The 15724-nt window shown below is 36.4% G+C and overlaps 1 protein-coding gene across 1 annotated transcript; it reads left to right on the top strand.

The window, feature by feature from the left end:
• Positions 1-1727: 1727 nt before the first annotated feature.
• On the top strand, positions 1728-10612 carry LOC133818865 (prefoldin subunit 5). Its single transcript, XM_062251968.1, has 3 exons — positions 1728-2142; positions 2483-2560; positions 10340-10612. Exons 1-3 carry the CDS (start codon positions 1825-1827, stop codon positions 10424-10426), a joined length of 483 nt encoding a protein of 160 aa, XP_062107952.1. The 5' UTR covers positions 1728-1824; the 3' UTR covers positions 10427-10612.
• The last annotated feature ends 5112 nt before the right edge of the window (positions 10613-15724 follow it).

Here is a 15724-nt window from a genome sequence, read left to right on the forward strand (position 1 = left end):
CTCTTGAATTGCCCTTCATTCTTCTTAGGACCTAAGGGTTTGTCACTTTTTCCATCGGGTTTCTTATGCCCTTTACCCTTGTATGAAAAGGATTAGCCATGGCATTGGCTTTGGAGATCCCTCCATTGGACTTATCCCCTTACTTGTCCATAGAATGAAACTTCTTCTCAATCCTCAGGTGCGTTCGAATCTCTTCCAAAGAGATCTTCTCATTCTTATGAAGAATCTTCTTCTTATAGCCCCTCCAAGAAAGCAACTTGCTTATTATTGCACCAACAAGGAATTACTCCCGCAACACAATTTTAAGGGTAGAAACTAGAAAGTGTGTTCACAAAAATTTGAAGTTCATGGATTTTGGAAAGGAGATGTTTATCATTAAAAAATTTGAATACCATGAATTGAGTTATAAAGAGTTTCTTTGTACCCTCTTCCTCATATTTGTACTTGTTTTACAATGCTTCTTATATCTCTTTGGTGGACTTAGTGTTTGAGTAGATGTCATAAAGATGATCCAAGAAGGTATTAAGGATGTGACCCCAACAAATGAGCTCATCTCCAACAATCCTAATGTAATAGTGTTTTTGGATTATGTTGATGCATGCAAGTTTATTAAAGATGTACTAGGTTATTTATTATGCTTGATGAGAATGTTGAAGAAGTTAGAGAAAATGTTGTTGTTCATCGAGAAAAGTGTTGATGGATAAAAGAAATCATCTATAATGAATCCTTTTGTATCTCACTAGTTAGATTTGATGCTAGAAAATCTTGAAGATTTACCACAACATAGAAATGTTTTAGTTAAAGCAAAAGTGTTAGTAATTTTATTTACAAATATACTTTTGTATTTAATTTGATGAGAAAGTTTGCTAATAAAGATCTTGTCAAGCCAGGTGCTACAAGATTTGCCACTGCTTATCATGCAAAACACATACATGTGGTAAGATGCTTGTCTAACTAATATTTAAAATCGATGTTATAAACAAGTTAAATATGTATTTGTTATTATTCTAATTTTATTTTATCCAACTCCTAATTTAGAGCATTGGTGGGTGAACTTTGAAGATGGAATACCAAAATTAAAGGTGTATCCAGTTAGAGTTCTAAGTCTAACATTTTCAACCTCTACATATGAACAAAATTGGAACACTATCAACTAGGTGAATACAAAGAGAAAAATTTGCTTGGTTGTGGCTAGGATGAACAAATTAGTTTATGCCATGTATAATAAGACATTGAAAAATAGGCACCTCAAGTTAAAGATATGCAAAAATGAGGAGAATCCTTTAGTTCTTGAAGATGTGCCATCAAATGATGAATGTACAGTTAATCAAGAAGAGGAAGGAAATGAAGGTAGTAGCGTTGGATCCTATGACAATGAAAGGATGCTGATATATTATGGTTGGTGAAAATTTACGAAGATTCGCCAAATTTAAAGAAGGTCAAGCATAAAAACAAACAAAAAAATGTAAAACAAGTGTTGTTTAATATAGATAATTGCTGTAAATATCTCTTTATATTCATATTTTTGTACTCAACTATCTATTATAGGAAAAAAAAAAAGATTTGTTTTGCCAATAACTTGTTAAAATTTGTGGTGCATTTATGTAATTTCATATGTTATTGGGAAAATTGATAATTTATCTTCCTCTGGGGCTAATATCAAAATGTACTGTTTTAGTTTGCGGGGCTCTAATGTAATTTCCAGTATTCCCTGACTAAGAAAAAAAGACGTGTTTTGAAGGCGGAGAGAGGAGGAAGAAAATAGAAATGGTGTAAACTTGAAGGGAGCGGGAGCATCAGACGAAGAAAAATAAGAAAAAGAAAATGGCATCGTTGAAAGGGGGAAGCGGAAGTAGTAGTGGCGGTGGAGGAGGATCGGGAATTGAGAAGCTGAGCGTGGAGCAGCTGAAGGCGGTGAAAGAGCAGACCGATCTGGAGGTGAATCTGCTGCAAGACAGTCTCAACAACATCCGAACCGCCACCACTCGTCTTGACCTCGCCTCCATCGCTCTCAACGACCTCTCTCTCCGCCCCCAAGGTAAGAAGATGCTCGTCCCTCTCACCGCCTCTCTCTACGTCGCCGGAACCCTAGACGACTCCGATAACGTCTTGGTCGATGTCGGCACTGGTTACTTCATCGAGGTCTCTTCCTTTTTCCTTCTCTTGTTGAATTTCATGGTCGATCTTTCTGGAACTTAAAAACTATTTTTTTAATATTAGATTTATGTCAACAAGCGACAGCTAGGGATTCTGACAAGGGTTATAATATGATAATTAATCACTGTTCTTGTTCACGGTACTGCTAACCTTTTAATTGTGGCTCAATTAGTGTTGAAGAAATGGAGTTTCTTACAACTATATGTATATGGAACGATCGATATGAATGGATATGTAAAATGTAACCAGCTGAATTTAGTTATACTAGTATAGTACTTTCTCTCGTTGCGAGTTTTGATAGTGTTGATTTGTGTCTCTGCATCAGAAAACAATGGCCGAGGGAAAAGATTATTGCGAGCGGAAGATCAACTTGCTGAAATCAAATTTCGATCAACTTCTCGAGGTACATTTTTTTTAGATAAATAGTTTGATCGCCACAAGCTAAATGAAGTTCAATGTATCAAATTGAGCTTCGTGGTAAAGGGTAAACAGCAGTTGTTTTGTCTATGAACTTCTTTGGCATGAGGGTAAGTAGATAATTTTTGTTACGACTTATGAGTGGTGTCGTAAAGCTGCCATGTGTTTGGCACCCAATTAACAAATACCAATGTTTTAAAGGAAAGTGAGAACGAACCTTTGAACATGTGGAGCAATATTTCTCAGTAGTTATTGTCATTCTTTACCAAGTTTATTCTCGGTTCATAATAAATCAATGTTTATGTAACATGATTTAGAGTTTGTTTTCCTGGTTTCAGTCTGGTCCTAGATTATGTCCACCAGTTTTTTAAGCTGTAAAATATGTTGTTTTTTATTGGAAAAAACTAAAAAATTTCAAATTTAAGATTGTTCTATCTTCAGTTTTCTTGGGAAAACATTTTGTTTAAAACTTATATAAAACAAATGGAAAATTAAACTTTGATCTGCTAGTCTTATCAAGTACATTAGGTTTTGCAGTGATAAGTTGAATTTATTGTATTTCATTCTCTTCAATTATTTCTCATTTTTTTAACAATGAACATTTCATTGAAAATAAGTAGAGTAATACATCCAATGATAGAAAATCTTCCATTCATACAAGTTCATCATCTACCCTGAATGCGTGCGCAGCTAATTCATGAACGACCTAATTGGCTGAACGACATACAATTAGGGATGCCTTAGGAAAACTGGATAATAAACTTAATATATTCTCTAACAAAGATTCTAACTCATAATAATACAAGGATTTTTTTAGAGAAAACAGAGACTAAAATCAAACAACCAGTCTATATAAAATGTAAAGGTAGGCCGAGCAAAAAATGCCAAACCAAAACCACCATTAAAGCTATAGCTTCTAGCTGGATAATAGAGAAACTCCCTACAACAAACAATATAACACTAAATGAGAACAGACAAAAATGTAACCGATAAGATCTAAGTAACATTTATTAATTAAATTTGTAAAAGAAAAAGTCTATAATTGAAATTTTTTGATCAAGAAACATATAACTAGTAAATATAAATCAATCAATGCAAAAATTCCTAACAAAAAAATTAAAGGAATAGTGTTCATAGTACTTATATTATCAACTAAGGAAGTAAAAAAAAATTAAAATCTCAATTTATCAAGATAAACTTATCTGTAAATTCTTGCCATCTTACGAGTTCACTGAAATCTTATTGTCTTACAAAAGCGAAACAAAACAGAACAAAACATAATAGATACAAAACAACAAATTGTAAATGGAAGAAATTGAATCCCACCATAGGCACCAAAGGCCAAGACTATTGATTCTCAATCCCATAGGACATAATTGAATAACCTATCTTTGGATCAAAGATACCAAAAGATATGAGACTATTGATTCTGTTCTTGGTTGTTGACTACTAAACAACTAAACACTATTAATTAGAAAGATTAATTATAAAATAATATTAAATTGAAATAATTAACTAACAAATATTTTTTAATTTACAAGGAACAGTTACGTATCAAATTTCTTGAAACTGAACTGTTATAAAATGTGATAGAACTCAGTAGCATACGAATCAAGAACTCTGGATTATTACTCAAAACCAGAATTACATTCCTAACATTCTGATTGCAAGTTGCAATCTTTATGTTCCCCAAAACAATCAAGAATTTTTCCCCCCCAACAAACTAACTAATTCTCTAGATATACTCTCAGCTCCATACAACAACCCGCCTAACTACTAACTAAAAAAGCCAGCTCAGCTCCGCTGGTGTCTCTCTTATTCTTTCTTACATAGGTGTACTTAACAGGAGGTCTAGCAATACTAATCTGGAAATTGAAGGCGAATTCCCGTGTCGCCTCAAACTCCTGCCAACGAATCGGCACCTCAGGACTCTTCTCTGCAGACACCAGGCGCACATCCAACAGCTCAGCAGGCTGAACTCTCAACTCGAGCGTCTCAGACAGGAATGGAGGAAGATCAGCAGCTTGCTCCTTGTCTCCAATGGCCTGTTTCAGCTGTGAAACATGAAATACATGGTGTATTTGTGACCCCTCTGGTAGTTTAATTTCATAAGCCACCTCCCCAATCTTAAGTACCTCATAGGAACCATAAAATTTGGGTGCCAGCTTCTCATTAGGACGCTTAGCCAAGGACCTCATCCAATAAGGCCTGAGCTTCAAATAGACTTTATCTCCTACTAAAAGTGCCATTTCCCTACGATGCCCATCAGCCTGCTTCATTCGAACCTGAGCTTTCACAAGATTCTCCTTAAGCTCATCCAACAGATTGTCTCTTTCCATCAACTGCTTATCAATATCAGCCACAGCAGTAACTACATGGCCATATCGAGTAATTGTTGGAAGGTCCCTACCATACAAAATTTTGAAAGGAGTGGTCTTGGCTGAAACGTGGAAAGTGATATTGTTCCAATACTTGCACCATGGCAGCCACTTGGCCCAAGAGCGCGACTTCTCAATGGCGAAACATCTAAGATGTCTCCACACACCTATTTACCACCTCCGTTTGTCCATCTATTTGTGGATGGAAAGCTGTGCTATACATGAGTTGTGTACCCTGCAACTTGAACAATTCTGTCCAAAACAAACTCAAGAAAATTTTCCCTCTATCTGAGACAATGTTGTCTGGATACCCATGAAGTCTTACCGCCTCCTTGAGAAAAATGTGAGCTACTTGTTTAGCTTAAAAAAGGATGTTCCATTGCCAAGAAATGACTGTATTTACTCAGCCTATCTACTACTACAAAAATCACATTGTATCCTTCAGATTTAGGCAATCCTTCAATAAAATCCATGGAAATAGCATCCCAAACCCTCATAGGCAGCGGTAAGGGCTGTAATGACCTGCCAGGTGATAAAGAGGAATATTTAGCTTGCTGACATACTGAACAAGCTTCACAAATTCCTTGCTATCAGTCTTCATTCCAACCCAATAAAGCTTAGCCTGAATCCGCTTATAGGTCCGTAAAAAACGAGAGTGGCCTCTAATTACACTCCCATGGAACTCATGCAATAAAACAGGGATTAAAGATGACTGCTTGGAGAGAACTAACCTGTTTTTATACATTAGATGTCCATTCAACAAAGAATAATTGGGAAATCCCAATTTTGCTTCCTGCAATGCCAACAAAATAGGAGCCAACTTAACATCTTCAACGACCTCTCTATTAATCTTGTCCAGTTGCACCAAGGAGACCACAGTAATGGACACGACTTCCTGCTCATTCTTGTCTACTTTCCGAGATAAAGCATCAGCCACTTTATTCTCAGCTCCCTCTTTGTACTAAATCTCAAAATCAAAACCAAGTAGCTTGGTTAACCGTTTTTATGTTGCATGGCTACCAAGTGCTGCTCCAACAAGAGCTTCAAACTTCTTTGATCCGATCTTACCACAAAATGACGCCCCAACAAGTAATGACGCCACCTTTGGACCGCAAGGACCACTGCCATCAGCTCCCATTCATACACAGATCTGAGTTTGGCTTTGGACGACAACACTTGGCTAAAATAAGCAATCAGATGGCCTTCTTGCATCAAAACAACCCCCAAAGCACACCCCGAAGCATCTAATTCCACAATAAAAACCTTGGAAAAATCAGGTAGTGCCAACACCAGAACTGAAACCATGGCCTTTTTTAAAATTTTGAAAGCCTCATTTGCTGCTGCCCCCCACTCAAACCCATCTTTCTTAAGCAGCTGTGTTAAGGGCCATGCTATCCTCCCATAACCTTGGACAAACCTTCTATAGTAACCTGTGAGCCCCAAAAGTCCTCTTAATTCTATCGGCTGCCATGTCTTCATGTGAAATAATATGGCCCAAATATTCGACTGACCGCTGCCCAAAACTACACTTCTTCTTATTCACATAAAGTCCATGTTCCTTCAGCAGCTGGAATACTTTTGCCAAATGGTCAGCTGCTCCTCAATCGATCGGCTATATACTAAAATATCATAAAAAAAATCCAAGACAAATTTCCTTAAAACTGACCTTAAAACTGAGTTCATAAGAGTTGGAGCATTGGTCAAACCAAAAGGCATGACCAAGAACTCATCAAGACCTTCATGAGTTCGGAAAGTTGTTTTGTGAACATCTCCAGGCATCACTCGAATCTAATGATAACCAGATTTCAGATCCAGTTTCGAAAAAACACACGCTCCATGCAACTCATCCAAAAGCTCATCAATAATCGGGATGGGAAACTTGTTCACCATCGTGGCCTGATTAAGAGCCCTATAATCGATACAAAAACGCCAACTACCATTTTTTTTCACCAACAAAATGCGGCTTGAAAAAGGGCTAGTACTTGGCTGTATAATTCCAGCTTCCAACATTTCAGCTACTAATTTTTCAATTTCTGTCTTCTGAAAATGAGGGTACCTGTAAGGCCAAATACTCACAGGTTGCGTCCCTTCTTTCAGCACTATAGCATGTTCATGCCCCCTTACAGGCGACGGGCCATTTGGCATCTCAAATATTGACTCAAACTGCTTCAAAATGCCCTCAAAATGATGTAGATCCCACTCCGCTACCATCTCCTCCAAAGCTACAGCTGAGCATTCTGTCTCTTGTTGTTGGTTATCCCATTCCAATAAGAACCCTTGGTCTTCTTTCTTCCAACTTTTGACCATGATTTCAAAGAAACCAATGTGGATTGTAAAGAAGGATCTCCCTTGAACACTACCCGTTTGCCTCCCACCTTAAATTTAATCCTCCAATTGAATTGAACATCACCCAATGTCTCTAACCAATTAATTCCCAATATCATATCAGCACTCCCCAAATCCAAAGGAACAAATTTGTGTAATACCCACATCTTGTACCAACAAGGTGACTGCATTACAGATTCCTTGCTTCTTAACAGTCATCTTCGTTCCCACTTTCACACAATAAGGGGAAGTGTCGGTCACTTGAAGTCCAAGCTTCTCCACCACACTTTCCGCAATGAAATTATGGGCCGCCCCGCTATCTACCAATACAACTACTTCTTGCTGTCCAATTTGCCCCTTTACTTTCATTGTTTGCGGACTCGTCAAACCCACCAATGAATTTAACGATACTTCAAAGGTGTCCACACTTAGAGCAGAGACGTCTATAGCGCTCTCTTCCTTCTCAGAGTTGGTCTCCTTTTCTTAAACACCATGTGAATACTAAGTTCCCTATTCTTGCACCTATGCCCCGGGGTGTATTTCTCATCACATCTAAAACATAACCCTTTGGTGCGCTTCTCGTGTTCCTCAATTGGTGACAACCTCTTGAACCTTGTATTCCCTTTGTGTGTAACGGGAATCTTAGTGGCTGTACTCTTTTCCTTCTCCATCATATTTCCAGCCTTCCCTTCCCCCTTGTTCTCTGTTTTTGTGTCACTCCAAGCCCCAAGAACCACATTCTTGGAGTTGCTCCAGCTGCTCAAGGGCTTCTGCCATCCCCATCCCGAAGTGCGAGATAGCATCGCATTCCTTTCTTCAATTTTCTGGGTCGTATCCATAATGGCCATCAACTCAGAAGGGCTCAACAACTTCAGTTCTCCAAGAATCTCATCTTTTAGCCCATTGAGAAAAACTCCCTCATGTACATCTTCTGATAGCTCTACTAACGGAGCTGTCATGATTTCGAAATGATTCCGATATTCTGTCACCGTGCCAGTCTGCTTCAAGTCTAGCAGTCGCTGCACCATGGTCCCGTCCTTCAATGGTCGGAATCGCTTCCGAAGACACATCTGCAAATCCACCCAAGTACGAATCAGAACACGGCTTGAATACTAATGAAACCACGATAGAGCAATCCCTTCAAAACACACCACTGCGGCGTCGATTCGGTCATTGTTGGCCAACCCATTCACTTCTCGCCTAAACAGCCATTGCTCCACCTCCTTGCCATTAAAGATCGACATTTCTAGTTTCCGAACACTCGACGATACCCCTGGGTTCAGTCCTGTAAATCTCGTCAACGCTCTGGCATCCTCCGCCGTCGTCCTCGTCTCCGGGCTTGGCTCCGATGATGTAGCTCGACCCTCTCGGCTCGAAGAATCCTCTCGTGCTTGCCTCACTTGCTCCGCTCGCTGAAACCAACGATCCATCCAAGCAATCAAATCCCTCTGCAAAGCTTGCAACGATTCCATTTGTCGTTGGAGCTCAACCATGTTCGCCTCCTCCGGCGACGCTGTGCCACCATGAACCTACTCAACCTCCATCGTACCAATTGTACTTTGCGTCTGCACCATCTTCTAGAATCGGAAAGCTCTGATACCAATTGATAGAACTCAATAGCATACGAATCAAGAACTCTGGATTATTACTCAAAACCAGAATTACAATCCTAACATTTCGATTGCAAGTTGCAATCTTTATGGTCCGCAAAACAATCAAGAATTTCCCCCCCCCCCCAACAAACTAACTAATTTTCTAGATATACTCTTAGCTCCACCCAACAACCCGCCTAACTACTAACTAAAAAATTCAGCTCAGCTCCGCTCCGCTGGTGTCGCTCTTATTCTTTTTTACATAGGTGTACTTAATAGGAGGTCTAGCAAAATGTTTTCTGAGAAGAAAGAAGAAAACTGTTTAAAAACCTAAAGCAAATGATTAAGAAATTTTTCCTGGAAAAATAAATCACCATTAAAATTAATAACATTATCTAATAGATATCATTTTTCCTCAAACCATAGAGTTGTTAATCGCAGAATACTTATCATCATTTTAATATCAATACAAGACGTAAATTTTTTAAAAAACCAAACCCTGAACCAAAAGCAAGTCTCAGGCCATAAATTCAAGACCACAACAAATCCCTAAACTAATGCCTAAATCAAAGAATAACAAGAGAGAATAGATTATAGATTCATAGAAATTGATTTTATTAATAAAACTCCATAATTAAATATATGTATATATATATCTGTAAAAGAAGATAAGTTGGTATAAATGTATGATTAAAGAACTAACTATTGATTGTTAGTAGATTTTGTATCTGAAAAATGACTGGTAGTAATCATAATTAGATAAACTTATAGAAAAATTAATTTTTGATCTGGCGATTTTTAAAAACAATAAAACATACTGGTTTTTTTTTTTTTTAAAAAAAAAAAGAGCTCAGCAGAGTAAGAAAAATTGGAATTTATGATCACCAAAAACTTGCTAAGCCCATAACTTGTTTATGATGAAATACAAGATATTTTCTTTCTTTAATTTATCGCAAATGCTAAAAGATTTTGCAGACAATGATAAGAGTGCTGCTCTTAGTGCTTATAGCTGGAGTTTCATTATAATAATATGATTGTCATATTTGGCTGATTACAACTACATCTTCTCATTTCATAAATAGCTTTTCATGGGATGCTAATTATTAGTTCCATTCTTGTTTTTATAGAAATTGTGAACTTAATTGGCAGTTTATTCAACTAAATTTCTGTAGTATAGTGAATGTTGAGAGCAGGTGTTTATCTTCTAAACTCTTAAAAATTGATTAGGAATCTAAGCAGCTCTGCTACTGGTTGGAAAAGTTTCTTACCATTTTCATTTCTACTGTGATGAATATTTTCATTTACATATTTGTCTGATAATTAAGAGATTGAAAGAAAGAGTTATCCATTATGGTGGTGGGGAGAAATGTTCTAGTTTTGGCCACAGTTGTATTGAATATCTCTCTGCTATAGTACATGGAACCTCCTTTGAGCTCAGATTTCCTAAAAGTTCTGAATTTTGGAATGCAGGTTGCCTCTAAGAAGAAAAGCATCGGAGATGAAGCAGGGGCAATTTTGCAAGCAAAATTAAAGCAGTTGTCTCCCAGTGCACAGTGAATTCATGATCATTTGTAGTGTCTCCTAGTGCAGTGATGTTTTAAAACGGGGTGATATACAATAGCTCTTTGTTCTTTTTGGGATTAATTTTTCGCTTCATTGAGTCCATCAAGTTAACCATTAAAAGCGTGATCCCAAATTCTATTTTTTTTAATTCTAAAAGCAAAATTTGAGTTTTTATGCTTATCGATGTGTCCTAAATAAAATAATGTCAGGTATTCTAATAATTTAAAAAAAAATGTCAAATCATTTGAAAATATTCAAAATATCCATCCTACAATTTTTTTCATTTACTTCCTCTTTTCTTCTCAATCTCCTTCAACCCATTCATTTCAACTGTCTCCATAGAAAAAATTTTACGAGTTGGGTAAAATATAATGATTTCAATGTAATGGTAAATATTTTCCATTTAAATGTTAAATATTGTATTTTGAATAGATTTGAGCATGATTTTAGGCTTTTTTTTAGATAGTGTTTGATGTTAGCTCGATGGAGTTTTCAAAATCAAGATTTTCATGAAAAAATCAATGGTGCTCGATGCGATTCTTGTAAGATAAGTAATTTTCTTACTTGAGTGTTCGTCTGGGGTGATTTTTTTTTATTATGAGTATTTTTTAAAGATCTACACGTTTGAGATGTGTATATACACATTTGATAAATATAAATCTTGAAAAAAATACAAAATGCAAAACATACTTCATGTTCAAGATATGTTTTGGTATGTTTTCAAGTTCTAAACTTTGAAGATGTGTATGTGAATATCTAAAATGTGTAGATTTCAAAAAAAGACCCAAAAAAAATTACTTCAAATAGACATTCGAGTAAAAAATTCTCTTACACAAATTGCATCGTACAACCATCGAGCAACATCGATTTTTTTATGAGAATCTTGATTTCGAAGGCTCCATCGAGATTGTATCGAGCAGCATCGAGCAAAGTCAATTTTCTATAGATTTCAAACTTTTAGATCTGAAATATAAATAAAAAATCTTGCCCAACTCGATGATTGCTCGATGGTGTTTGATGCCAATTAGATGAGGCTTTCAAAATCAAGATTTTCATGAAAAAATCGACGTTGCTCGCGTGATTCGATGCAATTCTTGTAAGAGACAATTTTTCACTCGGATGTCTATTTAGGGTGATTTTTTTAATACCTACACGTTTTAGATGTTCACATACACATTTTTTAAGTTTAGAACTTGAAAACATATATTAAACATAAGGTATGTTTTGCATTTTGCATTTTTTTTCTTCAAGATTTACATTTCTCAAATGCGTATATATACATCTCAAATTTGTAGATATTTAAAAAATAACCAAAATTAAAAAAATCATCCCAAACAGACACCTGAGTGAAAAATTACATATTTAGCAAAAATCGCATTGAGCAACATCGATTTTTTCATGAAAATATTGATTTTGAAGGCCCTATCAAACCACGTCGATTTTTCTGCAGATTTCAAAGTTTCAGATCTGAAAAAAATCGCAAAAAACCCAAAAATCATGCCAGATTTGTTCGAAATGCAGTATTTTTGTGTCCTAAATAAGAAATACTTGTCATTACATTAGGTTATCTTATATTTTACCTTACCCTTGAATTTTTTTTCCTAGACAGAGAGTTGAGATGAATGAGTTGAGGGAGAGAGAGAAGAGGAAGTGGATGGGAAAAATTATGGGATGAGTATTTTGGGTATTGTCAAAAGAATTGACATTTTTTCGAAATGACTTAGAACTCCTCATTTAGCATAAAAACTCAAATTTCCCTTCTAAAAATGTTGGATCTCTAATTGTATTTGAATTTGGTGTTAATTGAGTTTGGGGAAATTATTTAGATAAGAATGCTGCTAAACAAAATGGGCTTGACAATGGGTAAAAAAGTTTCTTGTAGAACTTGAAAGGTGCATCATTATTTATTTGATTATTTTGTTTTTCACTTTGAAGTGATCCGACATATATAGGTCAAAAGATATATGTATAACTAACCCACAAAATTATCGTTTGATCCTAATAAAAAGGTTTTAAAAAAGTGTTTCCATCACCAATTAAAACATCTGATATGAACTAAATACATAGAGAAAAAAAAATGTCTCCAAGCCATTCGTAATCATCATCATCGAATAAATATTTTGGGAAATTTCTAGAGTTGAATGTCATTATTGTTTACAGAAATTAATGTCATTTGATTGGAGGGAATAAAAATAGAGAAATGAGAATGAGAAAATGAATAGAAATGGAGTAAAAATTAATATGAATAAAAAAAAATTCAAGCTTGCATTAGAATGGTCTTTCATTCTATTTGTAAATGGAATAATCATTTCACTAAAATGGTAGAAAATCTATTTCGTTGGAATGATATTCCAATACTCTAAAATGCAACCAAACAAATAAATCAAATAAAAATTGATTCATTTTCATTTCATTACCCCCAACTAAACGTCATTTTCTATTGTAATAAAGTCTCGTGATAAGCAATAATTAAGTTTCATGATTAAGCATTGCTAAAAAAAAGTGTCGTGATTAAGCAGGTGTGATCATTACATTTTAACAAGCCTCGAAGTTTCCAAGGGAGCAATTATCGCTTGCCGCTTCACTGATTTCAAAGAGTTTTAACTCAACAGTTATGAAAGCTAAAAGTGTAACTTCGTATCATAAAAGGGAAAATTACTGCACACATAAACGACAATTCAGATTAAGAAAAATGACTCAAAGAGTTATTTATAGTCACTGAAGGATTGGTTTTGGCTTTTAAGTCTTTCAAAGTAGGAAGTTTTCAAGCCTTTCCTACTAACAATTTCAGAACGAACAAGATATGGAGTGCTTTTGGGTGAACCAGTGATGATCACAACAATATTCTCATTAGCAAAATTAGCAAGAGCTATCGTGGTTTCTGGCTTTGTACCAGCTTAAGCATCCACTACAATTATATGACTAAAATGCCCTACAGCAAAACCTTCTTTATGAAGCTGAAAACATGACGCAAAAGTTGATAGAATCACCCTGAATGCCTTGAGTTTGGTGAATGAAGGACAAGTGAAACACTCCATCATAAGGGCAGGAGGAGAGGATCTCAGTTGGCACTACATTCACCTCCCAGAAAGAAACATTGACTTGAAACATATCATATTCTGGGATCACCTTCTTCAAGCTTGTCATCAGCTCATCACATGTAGCATCCAATGGTGAGCATATGAGAATTTGATACTCATGAGAGCTTTGGTAAATCTCGTACACTGCTTCTCGGATGACTTCTCCAGTTCTCGAAAATAATTTTTGTTTAGACGAGGAAGATTTTAGGCAAAGTTGGCCCTTTACAAGAAAAGGTGGAGGGGAATCAACACTTAGGATTTGGTCTACTGCTGAAACTTGATCCTGATCAAGTGTATTCTTCATTTTAGAAGACAGAGCTTGTTTTGAGAGGTCGATTTTTCCAGAGAGAAATCAGGAAAGAGGATGGAGGACATGGGGAATGAAAGGCTTGATGTAGCTGTAACTGCTAGGTGATCACTTCTAAAGCAGATTTTGTTGAATGAGAAGTTGATCTCGTATCTGTAACTTGATTTATGCTGGAAATGCAAGTCATCTTCGAAGTCAACTAAGACATGAGTGCTATGCACCACTCGGTAAACGATACCCTATTTCGCAGTTAAAGAACATGATGTAAATTCACTGTGTATCTATATGATACTTCATTTCTGCAATTTATATAAGTTTCGTTGCTGCTTTTCTAGATTTTTATTTCTAATACATCACTTTCTTTAATGAGCTATGTAGACATTGCCATAACTAGTACTAGACAAATCTTTGTGGTGAACATCTATGCACCATTTACTTGATTTTAAATTAAGAATAATGATCTATTTTCATATATGTGTTAGAGACGGTTAGGACTTTGCTATGATTCAGTTAGTTGTTATGATGTTGTTCGTTTTCAATTCTGTTATAGTAGTTAGCTACATTAGCTTGTTTTGTTAGTTTTGATACTCTGTATATAAACTCTATAACTTAATTCATTCAATACAATGATCATAATTCTTCAGTTCTATTCTTGAATCTCAATTTTGTTCTTCAGTCTTGATTTGGTATCGGAGTTTTCTCTTCTTCAACAATGGTGAATTCTTCGAATACTGTTTCTGGCGATTCATCCTTGCCAACAAATGCTACAGTTTCAAAAAATCAAACCACAACTTTCTTACCAAAATCTTCTCCTGTTAATTTTTCTCATTCTCTTTCGGTTCGTCTCGATGAACACAATTATCTTCCATGGAGGCACCAAGTTTTTCATGCAATCAAAGGCAGTAAACTCTTGAAGCATCTTGATGAAACTCTCACTCCACCGAAGTATCTTACTGTGGCAGATCGGGAAGCCAATCGAGTGAGCACAGAATTTGAAGAGTGGGATTAGCAAGACAGTATACTTGTCACCTGTCTTCTCTCGTCGATGTCGGAGAAAATCCTCACCAGATTGGATCTGAAACCACTGCACAGATCTGGACTGCTCTTCGTGAACATTACACTGCTCAAAATCGAGCGAAGATTGGGCAATTCAAAACGCTTCTGCGCAACACTCGGATGAATGGAGTTCTTGAGGATTATCTTTTAAAGATCAAGAGGATTGTTGATACTTTGGCCTCCATTGGTCATGTGCTTACAGCGCAAGATCATATTGAACCTATCTTCAATGGCTTATCCAAGGACTATGAAGTGTTTATCACTTCTGTCAACACAAGAACATAAGCTAATTTTGTGGCGGAGATTGAAGCTCATCTGATGGCACAAGAGGTTTGCATAGAGAAAGGCATACAAGATTTCGAGATCAATAATGGTGGTGAAGCTAATATTGCTCACTCCAAAGCTTCCTTTTCTTCATGTCGTGCGGCTTTAAATAGTCAATCCTCATATGGTCACTTTGGACCTCCAGCACCTTCTTTTGCACGTGGAGCCTACTTTTCAGAGTATGGACCACCTACTTTTCAACATGCTTCACGTGGCTCTATTTCTGCACAAAGTCGTGGACAACACAGCCAATTCAAAGGAGGTACTACATCTTCACGTGGTCACTTTACATCTTGGGGACAAAAGCCACAATGCCAGCTATGTCATAAGGTGGGCCACATGGTCAAACAATGCTTTTACATGTTTGACAAGTCCTTTTCAAGTCCAGAAAGTTTTCAAAATTTCAATGGTAGTGCAAATGTGGTTGAAATGCAAGATTTATATGCTACTCCTGAGAGTGTGGTCGACTCCTCTTGGTATCCAGACTCTGGTGCTACGCATCATCTCACTCCTGATGCAATAAAT

This window comes from Humulus lupulus, chromosome 2, assembly GCF_963169125.1.
Source record: "Humulus lupulus chromosome 2, drHumLupu1.1, whole genome shotgun sequence".
In the NCBI taxonomy this organism is placed as follows: domain Eukaryota; kingdom Viridiplantae; phylum Streptophyta; class Magnoliopsida; order Rosales; family Cannabaceae; genus Humulus; species Humulus lupulus.